Source organism: Thermobia domestica, chromosome 13 (assembly GCF_964235325.1).
Source record: "Thermobia domestica chromosome 13, izTheDome1.hap1.1, whole genome shotgun sequence".
Classification (NCBI taxonomy): domain Eukaryota; kingdom Metazoa; phylum Arthropoda; class Insecta; order Zygentoma; family Lepismatidae; genus Thermobia; species Thermobia domestica.
In genome coordinates, this window is record NC_137466.1 from 53,523,114 (window position 1) to 53,545,533 (window position 22,420).

The 22,420-nt window shown below is 36.1% G+C and overlaps 1 protein-coding gene across 3 annotated transcripts in view; it reads left to right on the forward strand.

Moving 5' to 3' along the window:
• The window catches only part of LOC145668151 (uncharacterized), a 180,230-nt gene that overhangs the window by 151,731 nt on the left and 6,079 nt on the right, over positions 1 to 22,420 (forward strand). For 2 of the 3 annotated variants that reach the window (XM_081735737.1, XM_081735739.1), the window contains exon 11: positions 11,016 to 11,270. In XM_081735737.1, coding sequence (XP_081591863.1) covers positions 11,016 to 11,270 — 255 coding nt within the window. The remainder of the gene's footprint in view (positions 1 to 11,015; positions 11,271 to 22,420) is intronic. The other variant, XM_081735738.1, reaches the window with a different exon arrangement.

The window sequence follows — 22,420 nt, forward strand, 5'->3', positions numbered from 1 at the left end:
TAAAGTACGTAGTATTTGAGGGTAATTTTAGAAGCTATTTAACTTTATTTTAACTTCTGAATTATCGACATTTTTTCTTCTCTTGATCATTTCTTTTTAGTCATCCGTGTTTCACTTCTTAGAGCTTAGTACTCTAGCTTCTATCACATAATTAAACTAATGTTTTTCAATATATCCATCAGGGCGTACGTTTTTCAATATATCTGTCAGAGCGTACTTCCACATTTCCGTTATACTTTAGCTGTGCAATGATTTAACAACAATCTTCCGGACACAACCTTGAATATCATTTGATAGAAATAATCAGTATCGGATTTAGAAAAATATTTGAGAGGGTTTTTTCTGAATATTTTTGTTTTTTCTAAAAATTCCTAACTTTTATTTAAGAGGAGCTTAAGTTTATGAGTACAGGCATAACAAATATTTCGTTTCGTTTGTATATTCAGCTATAATCTTCCAGATACAACCTTGAAAACCATTTTATACTGATAATCAGTGGCGGATTTAGAAAAGTATTTTGGGAGGGACTTTTTTTTATTAATGCGTAGTTTTTCTAAAAATTCCTATTTTTTTATTTGAGGACAGCTTGAAGTTTATGAATAAAGGCAAGACTAATATTCAGTTTGTTTTAGAAATTCCGTAATTTCGGGGTAGAGGCTTCAATCCGAAAGACATCTCCACCCTAACCCTCTTCTCAAATCCATCACTGCCGGTGAAAGATTTAAAAACGATTAGAAAGGAAGTCGGCCAGGACTTACAGTACACGCACTATCTCTACATTCAAAGATGGAATTAAGAAAAACTTTTGTCAAAATGGTCGAACGCGGAGTTGAATCCCGGACTTCACGATAAAAGCGCAAAAGCTAACCACTCGCTCATGTTTGTTGTGCAGTTGTGCTTAACTTACATGTATTCTCTCTGTCTCTTCTCTACGGCCAGAAAAGCTCTCCATTGACTTCTGTTCTTATCCAATTCAATCCAGTTTCTACTCTGTATTCCTATTTCTGCTAGATCCATCTTAATATTGTCCTCCCTTCTGAGCCTAGGTTTTCCTAATGGACATTTTCCGATTCGATTTCCAGTTAAAACTTTGAAAGCGTTCCTACTTTCTTCCATTCTGGCTACATGACCTGCCTACCTGAGCCTCCTAGACTTGATGACTCTAATGATGTTTGGTAAACCGTATAAATTATGTAGTTCCTCATTATGAAGTTTCCGCCATTACCCATTCCCGTTCCTTTTGGATCCAAATATTCGTCTCAGAATTTTATTCTCAAATAATTTCAGTCTGCGTTCTTCCCTCAGCGTAAGCGACCATGTTTCACAACTATAAAGCATAACTGGCATGATTATCATTTTATATATTTTAAGCTTTAAATTCCTTGACAGAATTCGTGACGACAAAATATTTTGAACTGAATAATAACAAGAATTTCCTGATTCCAGTCGACATTTAATTTCTTTATGGGTATGATTTTGGTCTGGTAATACTGATCTAAGATATTTGAAAGTATCCACTGTGTCGAAAGTATTAATTGATATTTTAACGCATTCATAATTTGCCGTATTAAGATCCTTGTGAACTTCCTTGTATTTAGATTTATCTGCATTTACTCATGTTCCTGCAAGCGTTTAATAAGGCCTCTGCATTTCTTTCGATTGTTCTCATATGAGATTTACATCATCAGCATACACCATAACCTGGTGAATACCATTCAACTCTAGGCCCTGGTTCCTATCGTTGATTTTTCTTATAGCGTACTCCGGAACAAAGCTGAATAATAACGGCGATAACACATATCCTTGTTTCAGGCCAATCTCGACGTGGAAGCTCGCATTTTTCTACTCGAACTTTACTCTGGGATTCATTTAAACACTTAATAAATCTAGCTTTTTCGGCATTCCAAATTCTGAAAGAATATTGTACTATATTTCCCTCCTACCCGAGTTGTAAGCCTTTCTAAAATCAATAAACAGTTGATGTATTGGGTCATATATTCCCATTTCTTTTCGACTATTTGTCAAATGGTAAATATCTGGTCGATTTCGACTAAATCCACACTGATAACCTCTAATAATTTGATCTGCGTATGGGGTCAATCTTACTAATAAAATGTTAAGAGAAATGCCTCAATAATTATTACAATCAATTTTGTCGTCTTTCTTGTGAATTGGAACAGTGATTGATTCTTCCACTCTTTTTAAATGTACTCCATAGTTTTTTTTTTTTTTTTTTTTTTTTTGTAAAATACAAAAAAAAGTTTCGTAACAATATGTTGAATTTTCTTGTTAAAAATTCAGAAACCTTCAGGACTGAGTAAACCATGATGGTAGTTATATATTCTACAGCCTAGGAAACCATACGCTCAGATGAACCGTCAATTACGTATATGATCCATGAACAGAAAATTTGATACTTTCCCGATTCTGAACAAGCTTAAGAAACAGTCAGTGCATTACAGAATTTGGAGCTTTGCCGATTTTGCAGATCCGAAGCACCTGATAGGTGGTAACAGATTATTACGTATGTGATCCATGAATGAAAAATTTGTTCGAAATATTCATACAATGTATATGAAAGTTAAAACTTAACTGAAAAATTTCAAGAATGCACAGAACCACCGGAAACGAAGCTCTTGATGTGCAGATTTCTCTCATGTTTTTCTTTATTTTGCTTCAAAAAGAGGGTATTTAATATTTTGAAGTAAAAATACTACATACAATTTTGCTAGTTATTTGTGTATCATTTTTTAAAAGTACTTATTGGATATAAGAGGTTAAAATATTATTAATCCTTTGGAATTCATAATGTAAATATGTTAAGAATTTTAAAAAATCTTTTTGAATTTCATGGTTTATTTTCGAGGTTTCATATTATTATCTGCATCAACCACTAATTAAATGAGTTTTTTGTTATAGAGAAGCGAAACAAAGTCTGCTTTATCAGTTTAAAGCAAAATTTTCAAAAAAGCCCAAAATTTCCTAAGCAAAAAAGCGAAGCAGAAAAAACCGAGTTTTTTTCCAAAACAGCCGGTTTTTTCCGAGCCCTTGCATCTCTACAAAATACTGAGTTTGTGGCAACTAAAAACATTCATTACCAAGTTAGATCATCCTTGTTAGACCGCTGGAATTTCAAGTTGTGAGCAAGATTAAATATTATGCTAAAAGGAGCAAGATATTCTAGCATCGCTAATATCCACAATAAAAGATCCCGAAAGTATTCCCGGTAAAGAAATTCGTAGAATGGGGAAATTTCTGACTTTTTTTTTTTTGTTGTTGTTATCCGAGCATTTATGCAATTTAGTAACAGAAAATTTTCGAAAAAGAAGTTAAAACTTCGTGAACTGTTTGTTGTTTAATTCTATATTTGCCATAAGATGTTAATGAAAAGAAATACACTTAAAAATAGAAAGAAAGTAAAAAAGAAAATCATTTCATTAGTAAGGTATGAATTCTGCCACATATTCTATTAATTTATTGTCGCATTACCCAAGGTTTCCTGTCAGTAGTTACTTTCGATCATGTTTCCGATGTTGAACCAAATTTTAAAACACAGGTCTTGTAAATACACTGGATATGTGGAACCAATACAATGTAAATATTCAAAAATTTGAACTGTCTATACCACTTATCTTAGTACTACACTCTAATGATACCAGGGAAGTCAATTTGGTCTGCCAACATTGCACGTTGTCTTCGTCTCTTTGGAAAGGAAAAGAGATGAACTATTTACAGAAACAACTTTACTGTAATAATGAAGTTTATTATAACCATATTTTCTTCATCGCAGAGGATGACCTTTCCTGTGAAAATACCATTTCGACTCTTTCGGTTGTATGAAAGTTTTGCAATCAGAACATCATCGACTTGCAATACAAAAACTTATTTTCCATTTGACCTCCATTGTTGTTAGCTGTTTAATTCAGCCGCAGGTTAACTTTCGATTCTCCTAGGATTAGAGTGATTTTTCTTCTAAGAAATTTAAGAAATTATTATCCTCAACATTTCTTCTACATTATGCGTAAATCTTGTGCGACTATCTTTTAAGTCGAATAATATGGAAATGCAGATCAACACATTTCTATAATAGAATGTATCATTAAAAATAAATTAAATATTTTTTTTTTAAATAATAATTTTCTCTACTATTCGACTACTTCTCTATCTACATACATCGGGAGTTGAAAATTATACCTGAACGTCGAAAGGCTTTTTATATCTGTCTAAGATTATCATACGTCCTTTTTTAATCGGGACAGTCCTGGTTTGAAGGCTCTTATTCTAGTGCAAGTCGGTTTACATTTTGCCATGGTTTTCAATCTTATTAATTCTTTCATCCCTTTTTCGCTCCTATTCTCATTGCAGTATTTTAAAATATTAGGTTTGTATTGCATAACCAAACAGCTATAGACACTTATTAATATGATGAAAACACCTGAAAAAGTGCAACTATCAGATTAATATGGCATTGGACAACCTTACGCTCTCAGAACAGCCCTGATGAAAGGTAGAATGGAGTCACAGAGACCGCGAATGGTAGCAAGTAGAATATTATACCATTTCGGGTGCAGTTCGCCCGATTCATGTCTCCAAGACGCAGTGGCGGCGATTGGACGTTAAAAGTGGGGGGGCAAGGCATGATCTGAATATTTGTATATCAATTTTAGTTTATCTGATTGTTTAACACTTTGTTTGACGAAAGGTTGTATAACTAATAGGATACTATCTTCTTCGGTTAAAATACCATATATCGTATTTCATATTTTATTAAATAAATTGACAAGAGCAACGGAAGTAGATGCTAGCCTTTGTACTCTTAAACAACGAAAGTGTAAGAAGAGATTTGATTCCTTACTCATGAACATCTTAAAATTCTGTCTGGAAAATTGTGTGATCAGATTATTTAATAAAAAAATTTGCAAAACAAGTAAATAGAAAGGATAATATTAATTACAGTAATGAATAATGAGGCTTGTTTTGCAAAAGTTACGTTCAAACTGGAGATTAATGAACATCTTAATTTATAATTCCACACATGACATTACATATATGTTATTACTCTTACAAGGTACATTCGCGAAGTGTCCCCTCAAGATTCGTGTAAAATGGATTCAAATACAAAGTTTTCCCCGCCACAATGTGTATTGTACTAATTTTAGCGGCCCATACTGGTAATTTGCGTATTTATGAGCCTTCATATATCCGGAATTCAATCATACACTAGTATAACGCTCGGACACAAAATTGCTTTTAGTTTCTTAGATGTAACTGAACATGAATGTGCGCATGTGCAAAACAAATTTGATCAAGTACTGCTTCTCTGACACATGTTACAAGCCGAGCTGCCATCTTGGATTCAATTTTCGTTTTTTTAAAAGAGAATAGGTGCAAGTGATACTTCAAATTCATGTACAATTTCTCGGAAATTCACTAACGTAGTGAGTTTCATTGTAATTATTGCATGTTAAATGTTAGGCACTTCATGAATATTGAATCAAATAGAAAGTTGTGCAGGGCCCGCTGTGTATATGTAATGTTTTACGTGATTTATCGTTGACGAAATATTCTCTGAACGTACATAATACAGAAACACAGACGTCAATACGGAAATGGTCTTCACCTAAATATGGTCGTATCTGAATTTACATTAAGCATTTTGACCGTTATACAATACTTCTTTGTTGTAATATATCATGGAACTAATACAATCACTCACAGAAATGTAATAAGATTATGACACCAATGTTGTAAGGAGTTTGTTAATATCTACAATATTTTTTCCAGTTAGAAATTGTTTTGATTTGTCAACATCAAAAATATATGTGTAACTGATATTACTCTGCAATGTCTATTCCTGAAATGCCTGGAAGGATTTAACATGCAATACCTTGCAAACGGTACAAACTACAGTAAAATCCTCTATATCAGTGAGTTTCCGAGAAAATTGTACATGAATTTGATGTCTCACTTGCACCTATTCCCTTTTGAAAAACCGAAAGTTGAATCCAAGATGGCAGCTCGGGTTGGTAGCATGTGTCAGAGAAGCAGGACTTGATCAAATTTGTTTTGCACATGCCCACATTCATGTCCAGTTGCATCTAAAGAAACTAAAAGCAATCTCATGTCTGAGCGCTATACTAGTATATGATTGAATTCTGGATATATGAAGGTACATAAATACCAGTATGGGCCGCTAAAATTTGTACAATATACATTGTGACGAGGAGAACTTTGCATTTGAATCAATTTTACACGAATCCCGAGGGTACACTTCGCGAATGTACCTTGTTAGAAACTGAAAGACAGTAAATACTACAAGCTTATGCTACGAAATTTAAAGAAATACGCAATTGCAATATTAATTGATTTGAATTGCAACTAAAACGCAATTCCTGTAGCTTGCTTAACTCCACGAGAAGACAACCAATATGTACTCGCGCAACGGGAAATATTGTATGGCACCATTTTTTTATGAACCAGTAACACATACAAAACATAACACTTTCAAATGAAGCTATATACATTAATAGGTTACTTCAAAAAAGTGGGGGGGCAACTGCCCCCCTTTGCCCCCCCTAATCGCCGCCCATGCCAAGACGGATCACAGATGTTCAATTATATTCAGGTCTGGTTATTGTGAACCCGGAGGTGTTCAACTTTGTCCCAATGTTCCTGAAAACCACGCCGCAACAGCTCTAGCTGTGTAAATAGACTCATTAGCATCTTGGACTATAATGTAATTGTCCGGAAACATCTGGTCCACATGATGCACATGGTCCTCTAAAATGTGGACATAATGACGGGTAGTGACATGACCGATAAGCGTCAGAACAGGACTACTGAAAGCCAGGATAAATTGCGGTCCACAGCATCATAATCTCTGTATTATTTCACGGTTAGGCAGAAACACTTCGGATCGTGCACTTCTTTCGGGGTCTTCCACACACAAACACACAGCCCACGGTTTGAAATAAGGCGAACGAGAACTCATCGGGCCATATCACACGTTTCCAGTCATCAGTGGTTTATATTGCATATTCTTGGCACTATTGGCGTCGTTTTAAAAAATTATGGACCCTTATCAGCGGTCTGTCCCGTGCAATCCGACGTCATATGTCCATGTCATGTAACTCATGGCGGTCTATGATTGTCAGCACAGGCTGTGGGAGATGCTGCTTGAGTTCCTCCGTCACTTGCATCGTAGTAGCACAACGCAGTTCTGAGTGACAATCTGCTTTAATAGTCGGCGGAACCTACCACTGAGGACTCTTATTTATCACTTCCTCTTCATCGTTGTGATTTTGCGTTGAGTTTTGTAGGCCGTCATCACCTTCGACACTGTTTCTTGCGATACATCCAACACACTTACCACTTTTATCATACTTGCATACATAACCGAACAACAATTTGCGTTCTTTGGAAATCAGAGAGGTCGCCCATTTTACACTATCACCGTGTACTCAGTTCACTGCATACGGCTCCTTACGTAGACGGAGTTTATTCTAGAATATCACCAGGAACATCCCGTTGCCAACCCAAACATTTGACGTGTATCCAACACTAAATGTTTCCATTAAATTGATAAGTATCTGTGCATATGTAATATTAATTTATAGTTTCCTTAATATTGCTAATGCATGCTAGGCCGTGGCATACAGTTCATATATAATCTTTGGATTTAAGGTGCGTGTTACTTTCCTAACCATCATTACTGATACGTCTAGCAGAGATGAAACAGAAATAGCTCTTGTATTGGTTAAGTATTTTACGAAATGGAAGAAGTGAAAGTAAACTTCCCACCAAAGTGTCTAGGTTTGGAATAACAGAACTATGGAACCTTATCTATGACCATTTGTGTCTTCCACTCGATCAGGACAGCCATAAAATTAAGGTCTTGATTTTCAAAGATATATATATATACGTATATGAAAATGAAAGTCTGTATATGGATACCTAAGGTAACTTGTAGTCACGTCACAGTCCGTTTCTGCCATTTCACTAAGCACAAGCAGTTTACAGAACACACGAAATAACTGGCATGTTGTCAAAGAAATGGTGACAGCAAACAAGAACTTCGATAGTATAGTCGATCTTTTTTTGGTACACTACTCGTGAATTCGTGACTACCTGTACGGCACCAAAACGTTTTAATTCTCAATAACAGACCCATCTGATCCTGAGTGTGACTCTTATTTGATCTCCAGGCACCTGCATCCTAGCAAAATGCTGTGCTCTGACGTCATACATCGAACAATTAAAAATGATTGGTATAAAGCTTCTGAAGCTATGCCAACGAACAGTGTTTATGACGTTTGAGGGCAACGCTCCGAGTTCCCTTTAAACGCTGCTAAGAAATGACAGGACTGCGATGTTGCCACGTCTTCATACTCATTCATGTCTATGTATCTGTCACCTGATTGCACTGTAATGCGTTTATTTAGCCACTCCTTTTTACCACATGGGAACGTCGAATTACAGCCTTTGTTTCTTTCGCCTAGCCTATACACCATCATCATGTCCCATGCTTTAGTTGAAAAGAGACCAACTGCAAAAGTATATAGCAAAGAAATGTTTTCAAGAATCTAACGCTGTGAATTCTGTAGGGTTGGATAGTATAGGCACGTTTTGCGGTGTCAAATAAATGTGTAGCATAGAAGAGGATGAAAGTTTGTTGTCAGCAAGGTTCGTATATAAAGATCACAAGGTTGTCAGTAAATATGGTGATCTTTATATAGAGATACCCCGCATGGGTAGTTAAAGGAATAAATATATAATTGACATGGTTCAAGTGTAGATAATTGTCGGAAGGACAAATGGTGTGAAAGAATATTGTGAAGACATGATTGACGAAATATATTAAGGAATAAATGTATTATCAGAATTAATCATTGGTGTGTACTGGAAGCTATTCTAACTGTTATTAATTATATAGTTTAATTAATAACATTTTCCATCCTGAATTAACAACAAATTCCTTGTGATTAGTATTTCAACAACAATGATTCCATAAACCCGTTTTAATGAGGTAACAAATTGTATTATTCATATATCAGTTGCAGTCCTCTGTAAATCCAGTGTTTAATATACTATACGACCTGTTTATTGTCTGTACGATACATAAATATTTAATGTTCCATTCGTTCATTTATAAATTTAAATAGACAAGTTCTACTTACAAATGAACAAACAAGAGAGAGCACTGAAAGTCTGAATCACATTTGAAGAGTACAAGGAAAGAAAAATGAATCACAGTCACGATTCTCAGCTAAAATAAAATGTACCTGTCATTCTCAGCCTTATCTGTTTACATCTTGTTGATTAATAGAGCAACCCACATTATGCTTTATTTTTTGTTTAATTATGCTTTATTTTTTTTTCCAAATTATGCTTTATTATGCTTTTTTTTTTTGTTAAATTCAATCATTGTTTTACATTAATCGTGTATAATGTATAATATTTACTATATATTAAATATTCTAAATATCTTGATCTATTTATTAATATTTTATGCAACCAATTTCTTTGATATTTAATGAACTTTCTACTTAATGCACTGTAAAGAGATATCTGCTCGAGTCAGTTTTGTTATCACTTGTATGCACCTTAGAGGTGCGTATATACAGAAAGGGAAAGTAAAAGATACCACCAAAAAGTACAGAAAGTGCTCAAGTTCAAGAGGTACACATAACAGTACAGTGTGGAGTTCTTGTATACTATTCATTGTTGGCGGAAAGTTTTTTTCTTCTTTTACTTTTTTTCTCCACATCAAAGAATTACACCGAAAAGAAGTTTATAGGAATAAAAATAAGCTTTTCCTTGTTGCATTGTTATGTTCTCAATGATTTTGCGTTGTAAATATTGGTTTTAAAAAAATATTAATACAGTATGTTAAACTTGCAGTTAAACAGAATTTTTCAAGAATTGTGCTATATATTTTAAATTATTCTTTATGCTTTATTTTCTAAAATTATGCTTTATTACGCTTTTTAAAATTAGTTTCTTCTGGACCCTTAGACAACCAAAACCATGTTTAAGGTACCAACCATATGTGTAAATCGCTATTATGCTTTTTATGCTTTTGGGTTGCTCTATTGATTAAATTACCAACATTTCTAAACCATATCAGCATCTTTCAATCGTCTATTCATATTATGGTAGTCAATCGTCTATTCACATTATGGTAGTCTACATCTATCAGGCGCACCCAGAAATTTTTATTGGAAGGGGTTCAGACTTAGGGGTGTCCAATACTACAAGCCACTACGTCTATGAATAGATATTATTACGCATCCGAATAGACGATAAGTAATTGTAAAGTACTTCCACCTATATTTTCAGAAAAAAAAAAATGATAGAACTAGATTGTTTTTATAAGAGAAAGACTTCAGATAAAGTGTAAGATCAAATGTTCATGCTACATCAGTCATTTCCCTGTTAAACAAGTATAGTTTTATTGAGAAAGTGAACAAATGTGTGTTAAGTTAGAAAGTTTGGACCCGGACCACTCTCGTAGGTGCGCTCCTGACATCTATTATAGATAGCAAAGTTACTTGCCTTTTATTTCTATCAGACGTGAAACTTTACTTTTCTCCTTGCACTTTTCACACGTAATTTTCATCCGAAAGCAAAATATACTGGCTGACAATATTGATCTTGTATTTTTTTTAAAAAAGGATGAATGGTGTTATCGAAAATAAGAAAGTAATGCAACAAATTTTTTATTTTAAAAAAAATGTTACGTTAATTTGTGATTGTTGAGTCCTTAAAGTCAAAACATAACTACAGGAGTGTTTATATCACATGTGGCAAACAACGCACATATATCTTTATTTCTATATCTCTATCTGTCATATAATTGTTAGGTTAGATTATTATGTTTTACTTCAGATTAGTGTAGTATTATGTAGTATGGCACTATTGCAATTACTGATCTCTCTCTCACAGTTACTTCACCTTACACAGCACTTTATTGCACTGCACTTCTCATATTCTTATTCTCACTGTATTTTCTTCAGCAGCCTGAACCCGTGCAAGGACCTACGAGGCCTTCGTCTGGAATCTTCAGTTTCGCTGGGATGACTCCACTTCCTGGTTTAACTTCTGGTCCAGGCAGCGCAGGAGGAAGAATGGCACCACCGCTTCCTACGCAGAGGCCGCCTCCGTTACCGAATGCTCCAATTCCAACTATAGAGAGTAGTGAAGAAGAAGATAGCCAAGATCTTCTAAGAAACTTTCAAGTTCCTAGACCCAAGAGCCGCTCTTCTTTCACAGTAAGTTACCTTTCATTTATCGTACCTTTTAATGTGAAGTATGACACACTTTGTATTTGTTATAACATTCTTCATTACCTTATTCATACTCCTTTCCTGACAATCTAAAATTTCATAGTAATCGTTTTGATGCCAGTGAACAGTATTTTAATCACTACTAAACGAACTAAACTGATACAAAATTATAATTGTTTACTTTAACTCAGAAATGCGTGTATTTAATAATCCCGAAATCTTCAATGATAACTCCATCTTCCTCAGCAGCGTTTTTGTGTTTATTTGTTTGTTTTAACGTAAACACACACACTGCTGTGTTAATCACATCTCATGACTTCCGTTACATAACAAAGAAACATTGCTGGTCTCGTTAAGCTTACCTTCATATTCTGAAAACAAAATAGATAAACCATACCATGATGTAATTTGTAATAAGTGTTAAAGCTCGCATTACGGTGGTTAGGATTCCACCTTAAACTGTAGATATTCATGTGACAAGGGACGTTAAACTTCGAAAAATAAACCAACAAACAATTACAAAAGCTTCATACACACTAACATTCGTGTTCCAATCATTTACTGTGTCTTGAGTTGAATGTATAGTTTCCAGAGGTCCAAACTATGCTATGCATAAGTGCCGGAAATACTACAAAATGGCTATGTCGGTCTGTCGACAATATCAGAGCAACAACGGTAACATGAAAAGTTTTTTTTTTTCAATTGATTTTAGGTCCCAAGAAGAAATTCCGTATCTCTTAGGTTAACTCACTGTTCAAACTGGAAGTGGTAGAAATCAGCCATTTCCGGTTCCAACGTTTATCGCTATAGGAAAAAAAAAAAAAGCGACAAGCTTTTTTAAAAATCAGTTTAGTGTCTCTAGAGAACATACCATGACCACTCACAACACTGTATGGAAACCGGAAGTAGTTGAAATTTACAATTTACTAGTACTTAGAGTTTTAATATTAATATCCATAGATCAAAAACGGTAAGAGATATCGAGAAGCTTTTTTTTTTTTTTTTTTCAATCCATTCAGCGTCCAAAGAATAGGTCCTATCTCCTTAGTTGATCTTCTATTCGAACCGCAAGTGATATAAATCAACTGTTTTTGGTTTTAACGTTGATCACCATAGAATAAAAACGGCAATAGAGAGCGACAAGCTATTTTCAACAATCGATTCAACGTCTCAAGAGAACACACCATCACACCGCTACACTCTATCAAAACCGAAAGTGGTTTGAATTTTCTAATACTTCTGTTGCAGTACTTATTTCCATACAACTATAAGGGATATCAGAAAGCGGTTTCTAACATAGATTTAGCGTCCCAACAGTGAGTTTTGTCTCAAGTTTTAACAATCTGTTGAAACCGAAAGTGGTGAAAATATACGATTTTTCGATTACAACACTGTTCGCATGATAAATAAAACGGAAATAGCTAGCGACAAGTATTTTCTTAATATGAATTTGGTACCAAGAATCTTTCATCTCTAATTGTTTTCCTTTATTGCAACCGGAAATGATAGACATCAATTATCACTTTGAGTTTGAATTAGTCTTCATAGAGCAAAACGTTAAGATATAGCAAGTAATGCTTTTTAAAATGGATTCAACGTCCGAAGAATAGATTCTGTCTTTGAATCTATTCCTCTACTGGAAACAGGAGCTATATAAATGAATTACTTCAAGTTCGAGTATTGAGTTTGCATAGTTTGGAAGTCTACCATACACACACATACATACACACACACACACTTGTTTCAGCACATTACAGTAAGCATAAATTTACGGGCAAAAATTTTCACAATACAACCGAAGACACAATAAATGATTGGAACAGGAACATTAGTGTACTTGAAACTACTATATTTGTCACAAATTATTAATGATGATATGGTTTGTGTATTTTGCTTTCAGAATGTTACAAGCAAGGTTAACCAAATTGGCAATGTTTTTTTACTATACAATGAAATATATATATATATAATGAAATATATGTGCTTAAAACATTTGTGCTGTGTTTTTTAAAAAATTGAAAGCCTTTGACGAAGGTGACGGTTTTCATTGAAAATTTTGGCATTAGTAAATAATAATTAAGTTAATAGTAGTTGAATCGTTTAAAACGAAACCTTTTCGTTCACTATCTAAGTGCAGAAATTAAATAAAATATCTAGTTTAACGTCCCACGATTATGCACCGAGACTGAGGATGACGATGATAATGAATGAAATGGCGGAATAAAGGAAGTGAGAGAAAGCGGGAGAACCCCGAGAACTTCCACGGACTCGATTTTTGTCCACCACAAAACTCACTTAGAGTGAGTTGGGATCAAACCAGGAACCTCACGCAACAGAGATCAACGTTCTGCCACTGAGCCACAGCGCTCCCTCCCCTATCCAAGCGATAAATAGGATAAAGTTCCAGAATACCATGTCCTGTTGAGGGAAAAGATAAGAAGTCACGAATTTATCTTAGATTCTCAATTCATAATTTTTAGTAGAAATTTTGTTTTGCATTATAGATCAAAAAGTAAATGCATTTGCCTGTCTTTTCGTTTTACTACTTAGCGTTATACTTTAGTTTCAGGTCAAATATTGTACAAGTATTCTTTTATATTTTAATATTTAATAGTGCCTGTATGAAGACATTAATTTATTAAAGACCATAGGCGTCAACGTCTATAAAGTATTAAGTGGGCTCAGAGACTTGATGGATCTGATACAAATATCTGTGTGTAAGCCTAACTCCTACTCGTCACATGAGAAAAATGACACGTGTTTATTGTTGCTATACCGTTAATTTTATATTAAGGATTTTCTCCCTTCGCTTGACAGTCACAATGTTATCTGTTCTTATTAATGATGTGTACTAAATAGAGCAGTAGCGCTATTTATTTTAAATGAAACAATTAACTACTTTTTTCCAGACCAGATCAATATTTATTTACTAATACTGATACATTCACAGGACACTTCTAACTTGGATACTGGTAATGCTCTTCTAATTTCCTCTAGGATACTGGTAATGCTCTTCTAATTTCCTCTAGGATACTGGTAATGCTCTTCTAATTTCCTCTAGGATACTGGTAATGCTCTTCTAATTTCCTCTAGGATACTGGCAACTTATACTATATTATTATTCTGGTCCTTTGTGCAGTTTCTTGCAACTATGCGCCTTTTCGCCGAACCTACACAGACTACTGACTACTTTCTTTCAACACAGTGTATTCTTCATCACATTAAGCCCTTCAACACAGTTTATTCACCATCAAACTAAGTCTTTCAACAGTTTATTCACCATCCCGCTAAGTTCAAAATCACACAGACTATTCACTATAATATATTCCATATATATATCTACTTTGACACTTAAAATTCTCAGTTTTGATGCATAAATAGTAGTCATGCTGACAGTTAAGCTGGCCAACAATCTCGTTCTCAGGAAATGTTTGTACAATAGAAGTAATTTGACTACGAGAAGCAGGCAGATACAAATGTTTTATATGCACAGCAAAAGAAACGTGTCAGTTCGGTACACTAATTCCCAGTCGTAAACAATAACGCCAATGGATGTCACTAGCTGCTCTGCTTACCTGACGACAATGGATGTCATTAGCGTGGATGATTTTTTTTTTGTAGATTTAATTGCAAGCTAAAAACTATTGTTTCAATTTTAATTATTTAATTATGTTTAAACTAGAACAAGGACTGTAACTGTATTTAGAATAGAACATTAGCATTTGTGTATTTCTGTAGTAATATATCGTGAAAATTTAATTGCAACCTTAACTGTATTGTTGCAAATTACTTATTTCACAATAGATAGGGTGATATTGAATATTAATATGCTTTTCTGTTTATTATTAAGACAAGGGCGTAACCATATTGAAAGGACCCCGTGTAAGTTCTCGTCAAAAATAAAAGTTCTATTTGTTTCCCTGTTTTGCTGTATACCTATAGATATAAAGACAGCTCCTAAGGAAAAAAATATTTCGACGACACTGATAACGATTTCAAGAAAGTAGGGCCAAAATACTGCAAATGTTTATAATGGAGTATATGGGAAAATATATGTTATATTCGGATTTTTGTAAGTACCGTCCACAACTCTGAGATCAATGATTTGCACATATGATGTGCATCAGAGTACGGGATAAATAATAGGTAGAAACGAAAGTGGTGTTGTGTTTCCTTTGGCTGATACAGGGTATTGAAATTGGGCACCATCTGGTAGTTTAATAGACTGTATGGGAGTGTATTTGGTGGCTGGGAATTGTATTACGTACAATCAGCGCCTCCAAAATGCAGATCAAGATGATGTGGTGTTCCTCCCGAAGGCAGGGTTGTGACCCGAAGGTCACTGGGCAAGGTGAACCCACGATGGTTTGCCATTGCCTGCCATGAGATGATGACGTTCGAAGGATGGAACCTACAGTTGAACAAGGGATCCGGACTTCCTCTGTCCCCACCGGGAATCAAACCTGGGATCCCTTGATTACAAGTCGAAGAGCTTATCCATTCATCCACCGGGGACACATTCTTACAAATAAGACCATTGTCATATTATGATATTTAATATTACAAAATAGGCAGAAAAGAAAGTGTTTGGGTCTCTTTCACACACGCACACACACACCGACACACACACACACACACACACCGACACACACATACACAGACACACAAATAAGACATCGGAAACATAAAGATCATAAAGTGTTAAATTTTATGGGAATGGACAATATTGTCCGTAGATGTGAATGACAGCACCGCGAGCAGCAGATATCCTTATAACCAAAGTTATGTCATGCCTGAATCTTCATTACTGTGTACGTCCTTAGTGTCAAGAAAAGTACCATTTAGGTGCGAAGGTGAAAAACGAACAGTTTCATAACGAGCAACACCAAGATACCAAAGAATGGAAGCCACGTGCGAACAACATCCGAGAACACGAGCTCTACAGGGGCATTTGCAATACCATCTAACAATAGCGTCGGCTCCTGATTTTTCTGGATCATATTCAATGAAAAGTGTGTACTGCAAACTCTGTACATGTAGAGATTGAATTTTAAACCTCAGGATGTGTGGAGTGATATGCAAATGGAACAGTGAAAAACCACCATCAGATTTCATGTGCTATGCTGCATATGCGTGAGCATTTTGGATTTGATAAATTCCAAGCGTGATTTTGAATAATTCTTCTTCTGTCAATCGTGGGAAGTCAGTAATTGACGATCCGTCACACGGTTACCAAATCTTTGCTGAGCGTTTGTCAATATCACCGGATGTCTGTAGTTTCTTTTGTAGTTCGTTTGTTAAACGAGAACGTGATAAGATTTTAATACTTTCGTCAGATTTTTCTGGTGCATTGTTAGTCAACGGAAGCGCAAACTGATTCTCTAAGGCACCAGCAATGAGTAAATACTCGCGTAAGTAAGGAAGAGCCGCAATTGGAACCCTATCCCTAAACATCTTGTACTTCATTTTGAGATGACCATTTTTCGCTTCCACACACCACCTGCCCTTTGTGACAATACCGGATTGATTTGCAGCCAGGCAGTCATGCTGCTTCTTTCCCTTTTCTAAAAGACATTTTCGCAATGATCCCCGCCCCCTCCAACACCGTGATGGAATCTCGGAATCCCCTATCAACCAAAACGCAGTCCCCTGGTTGTAAGAGCTGGTTTAAACCATTTGCTGTGTCGGCGTAGAGTAGAGTTTGTAAGACATACATCATTATTTACACCAACAAATGGACCAACAATGCCGACAATGTACCCACTGGGTGTAACGATTATCATGGGTTTCACTAACGGACGTCCTTTTTGCACACTATACAGACACCTTTGCAGAATGTAGTTCGTCGATTTTTCGGTGTAAATGTATGTCCCGTCAAATACTAAAACCAGCTTGTCATCCCTAAAGCATAAAGTTTGCGGTCCCAAGATGGAACCTTACTCAGAAGAAACGAACGAGATAAATGCTTTGAACCCAATACGGACGGTACAAACTGTCTCATCAAAGTCTGTCTGACTGATTTCAATGCATTTGACACACTTCCGTGGCATGGATATCCAAATATTGCTCCCAGAAAGTCATTACAAAGAGTATGCCTGAGTTTCATTAACAACATGCCCAGTCTTGGTTCAACGCTTGTAACTCTGCTGTTATGTAAAGTGTCACAGAAGCTGCACAGCACAGTCAACTGTTCATTGTTCAATCCCGTGAACACTCCTAACTGTTCTTCAGGAATTTCTGCTAGGTTTACCTTCATGTGCACAGGCACAGTTGACACGCGTGTCAAGTTAGACCAACCACCAACACCAAAACGCACGGAACATATCTCAGAATTATGGGCTATTTATGGGCTAATTAGTTGCTCTAATCCCAATTTTTGGGCTCCTACTGTTTAGCGGGAAATCGGATTCAAAGTGGGCGAGTCCAGCTTGATATCAAGCTAGAACCCCCCATATGGTTAGAATGGTCCGATCGAAAAAATTCAAACGCCAGAATTATGGGCTATTTATGGGCTAATTAGTTGCTCTAATCCCAATTTTTGGGCTCCTACCGTTTAGCGGGAAATCGGATTCAAAGTGGGCGAGTCCAGCTTGATACCAAGCTAGAACCCCCCATATGGTTAGAATGGTCCGATCGAAAAAATTCAAACGCCAGAATTATGGGCTATTTATGGGCTAATTAGTTGCTCTAATCCCAATTTTTGGGCTCCTACTGTTTAGCGGGAAATCGGATTCAAACTGGGCGAGTCCAGCTTGATATCAAGCTAGAACCCCCCATATGGTTAGAATGGTCCGATCGAAAAAATTCAAACGCCAGAATTATGAGCTATTTATGGGCTAATTAGTTGCTCTAATCCCAATTTTTGGGCTCCTACTGTTTAGCGGAAAATCGGATTCAAAGTGGGCGAGTCCAGCTTGATATCAAGCTAGAACCCCCCATATGATTAGAATGGTCCGATCGAAAAAATTCAAACGCCAGAATTATGAGCTATTTATGGGCTAATTAGTTGCTCTAATCCCAATTTTTGGGCTCCTACTGTTTAGCGGGAAATCGGATTCAAAGTGGGCGAGTCCAGCTTGATATCAAGCTAGAACCCCCCATATGATTAGAATGGTCCGATCGAAAAAATTCAAACGCCAGAATTATGGGCTATTTATGGGCTAATTAATTGTTCTAATCCCAATTTTTGGGCTCCTACTGTTTAGCGGGAAATCGGATTCAAAATGGGCGAGTCCAGCTTGATATCAAGCTAGAACCCCCCATATGGTTAGAATAATCCGATCGAAAAAAATCAAACGCCAGAATTATGGGCTATTTATGGGCTAATTAGTTGCTCTAATCCCAATTTTTGGGCTCCTACTGTTTAGCGGGAAATCGGATTCAAAATGGGCAAGTCTAGCTTGATATCAAGCTAGAACCTCCCATTCTTTTACGGTTAGAATGGTTCGATCGAAAAAATTCAAACTCCAGAATTGTGGGCTAGTTATGGGCTAATTAGTTGCTCTAATCCCAATTTTTGGGCTCCTACTGTTTAGCGGGAAATCGGATTCAAAATGGGCGAGTCTAGCTTGATATCAAGCTAGAACCCCTCATACGGTTACGGTTAGAATGATCCGATCGAAAAAATTCAAACGCCAGAATCATAGGCTATTTATGGGCTAATTAGTTGCTCTAATTCCAATTTTTGGGCTCCTACTGTTTAGCGGGAAATCGGATTCAAAATAGGCTAGTCTAGCTTGATATGGAGCTAGAACCTCCCATACGGTTACGGTTAGAATTGTCCGATCGAAAAAATTCAAACGCCAAAATTATGGGCTATTTATGGACTACTTATTTACTTTAATCTCAATTTTTGGGCTCCTATTAATTAGTAGGAAATCGGATTTGAAATGGGCAAGTCTAACTTGATATCAAGCTAAAAGACCCAATTTGGTTACGGTTAAAATTGTCCGATCGAAAAAATTCAAAGCCAGAATTGTGGGCTAGTTATGGGCTAATTAGTTGCTCTAATCCCAATTTTTGGGCTCCTACTGTTTACCGGCAAATCGGATTCAAAATAGGCCAGTCTAGTTTGATATGAAGCTAGAACCTCCCATACGGTTACGGTTAGAATGGTCCGATCGAAGAAATTCAAACGCCAGAATTATGGGCTATTTATGGACTACTTATTTACTTTAATCCCAATTTTTGGGCTCCTATTGTTTAGTAGGAAATCGGATTTAAAATGGGCAATTCTAACTTGATATCAAGCTAAAAGACCCAATATGGTTACGGTTAAAATGGTCCGATCGAAAAAAATTTAAACTCCAGAATTATGGGCTATTTATGGGCTAATTAGTTGCTCTAATCCCAATTTTTGGGCTCCTACTGTTTAGCGGGAAATCGGATTCAAAATGGGCGAGTCTAGCTTGATACCAAACTAGAACCCCGCATACGGTTAAAATGATCCGATCGAAAAAATTCAAACTCCAGAATTATGAGCTATTTATGGGCTAATTAGTTGCTTTAATCCCAATTTTTGGGCTCCTACTGTTTAGCGGGAAATCAGATTCAAAATGGGCAAGTCTAGCTTGATATCAAGCTAGAACCTCGCATTCGGTTACGGTTAGAATGGTCCGATCGAAAAAATTCAAACGCCAGAATTATGAGCTATTTATGGGCTAATTAGTTGCTTTAATCCCAATTTTTGGGCTCCTACTGTTTAGCGGGAAATCGGATTCAAAATGGCGAGTCTAACTTGATATCAAGCCAGAACCCCATGTAGTTAGGGTTAGAATGGTCCGATCGAAAAAATTCAAACGCCAGAATTATGGGTTAATGTGTTGCTGTTATTCTATTTCTTGGATCCTAATGTTTAGCGGGAATTGGCAAACAAAACAGGCGAGTCTAGCTTGACATCAAGCTAGAACCTCCGATTCGGTAACAATGGTCCGATCCAAAAAAAAAAAAAACTCAAACGCCGGTATTATGGGCTATTTTTGGGTTAATTGGTGCTCTAATTCCGAGTTTGGGGCTGCTACCGTTTAGCAGGAGTTCTTCATCAAATTGTGGGATTTGGCATAACTTCTAGCTATAAACCTAGTGCTATAAATAATCAAATAATTAAAATGCCGGAATTATGGTTTATTTGTTTTCTAATTAGTTCCTCTAATGTCGATTTTAGTTCTTCTATCGTTCGCAAGAAATCTCATGCAAGATTGGTATTGATTTGTAGATAACGTGGGATGATAGTTGCAAAGTTGCAGTGAGAAAATGTCGATATCTATTAACTGAAAATTGATTTTTTTGCATTCTCCGCGAATGCAAATATATATCTCTACTAGTAAATTTATGAAATGTCTTTTCACGTTTATATGTTCAGCATGTCTGGAAGCAAGTAGTGTATATATAGAATTTATATGGTGAAATATCATATTGTTTTTTAAATATTTTTTTTTAGTTTATAGGAAATGCCTCTTCATCGTTGCTGGGGCCCGCAATGGCACAGCGGTAGATATGCCGATAAAACCCAAGTACATGGTGTTTGTCAACCACAAAGATCAATTGGCGTGATCTGGGATCGAACCAGGAATCACACGCACAAGAGGCAAACGCTCTACCACTGTGCCACTGACTGCGGCCCCCAGCAACGGCAAAGAGGCTTTTCCTTAGAAAAAAAATTGATTTAATAAATAATGATATTTCACTATATAAATTCTATATATACACTATTTACTTAAAAACATAATGAACATACACACGTGAAAAAAGAATTCATGGATTTACTTGTAGAGATATAGATTTACATTTGCAGAGAGTGCAAATAAATCAATTTTCAGTTAATAAACATCGATGTTTTCTCACTGCAACTTTGAAAGTATCATCCCAACTTATCTAAAAATCAATACCAATCTTGCTTGAGATTTCTTGCTAACGATAGAAGAAAAAACTCGACATTAGAGCAACAATTTAGAATACAAATAACCCATAATTCCGACGTTTTAATTCTTTTGATCGGAGTGTTATAGCCCTAGGTTTATAGCAAGAAGTTAAGCTAAATCTCACAATTTGATAAGGAATTCCTGCTAAAACGTAGCAGCCCTAAACTTGGAATTACAGCATCAATTAGAACATAAATAGCCCATATCTCTGACGTTTGATTTTCTTCGATTCGAGATGTCTAACCTTATGGAGAGTTTTTACTTGATGTCAAGCTAGACTCGCAGAATTTGATTCCGATTTTGCACTAAAAGGTAGGAGCCCAAAAATTGGGATTAGAGCAACTAATTAGCCCATACATAGCCCATAATTCTAGCGTTTGAATTTTTTCGATTGGACCATTTTAACCGTATGGGGAGTTCTAGCTTGATATCAAGCTGCACTCGACCATTTTGAATCCGATTTCCCGCTAAACAGTAGGAGCCCAAAAATTGGGATTAGAACAATTAATTAGCCCATAAATAGCCCATAATTATGGCACTTGAACGTTTTCGATCGGACCATTCTAACCGTAACCATATGAGGGATTCTAGCTTGATATCAAGTTAGACTCGCCCATTTTGAATCCGATTTCACGTTAAACAGTAGGAGCCCAAAAATTGAGATTAGAGCAACTATTTAGCCCATAAATAGTTCATAATTCAGGCGTTTGAATTTTTTCGATCGGACGATTTTAACCATATGGAGGGTTCTAGCTTGATATCAAGCTGCACTCGCCCATTTTGAATCCGATTTCCCGATAAAACAGTAGGAGCCAAAAATTGGGATCAGAACAACTAATTAGTCCATAAATAGCCGATAATTCTGCCGTTTGAATTTATTCGATTGGACCATTTTAGCCGTATTGGGGATTCTAGCTTGATATCAAGTTGGACTCGCCCACTTTGAATCCGATTTCCCGCTAAACAGTAGGAGCCCAAAAATTGGGAATAGAGCAACTAATTAGCCCATAAATAGCCCATATTTCTGGCGTTTGAATTTTTTCGATCGGACCATTCTAACAATATGGGGGGTTCTAGCTTGATATCAAGCTGGACTCGTCCACTTTGAATCCGATTTCCCGCTAAACAGTAGGAGCCCAAAAATTGGGATTAGAGCAACTAATTAGCCCATAAATAGCCCATAATTCTGGCGTTTGAATTTTTTCGATCGGACCA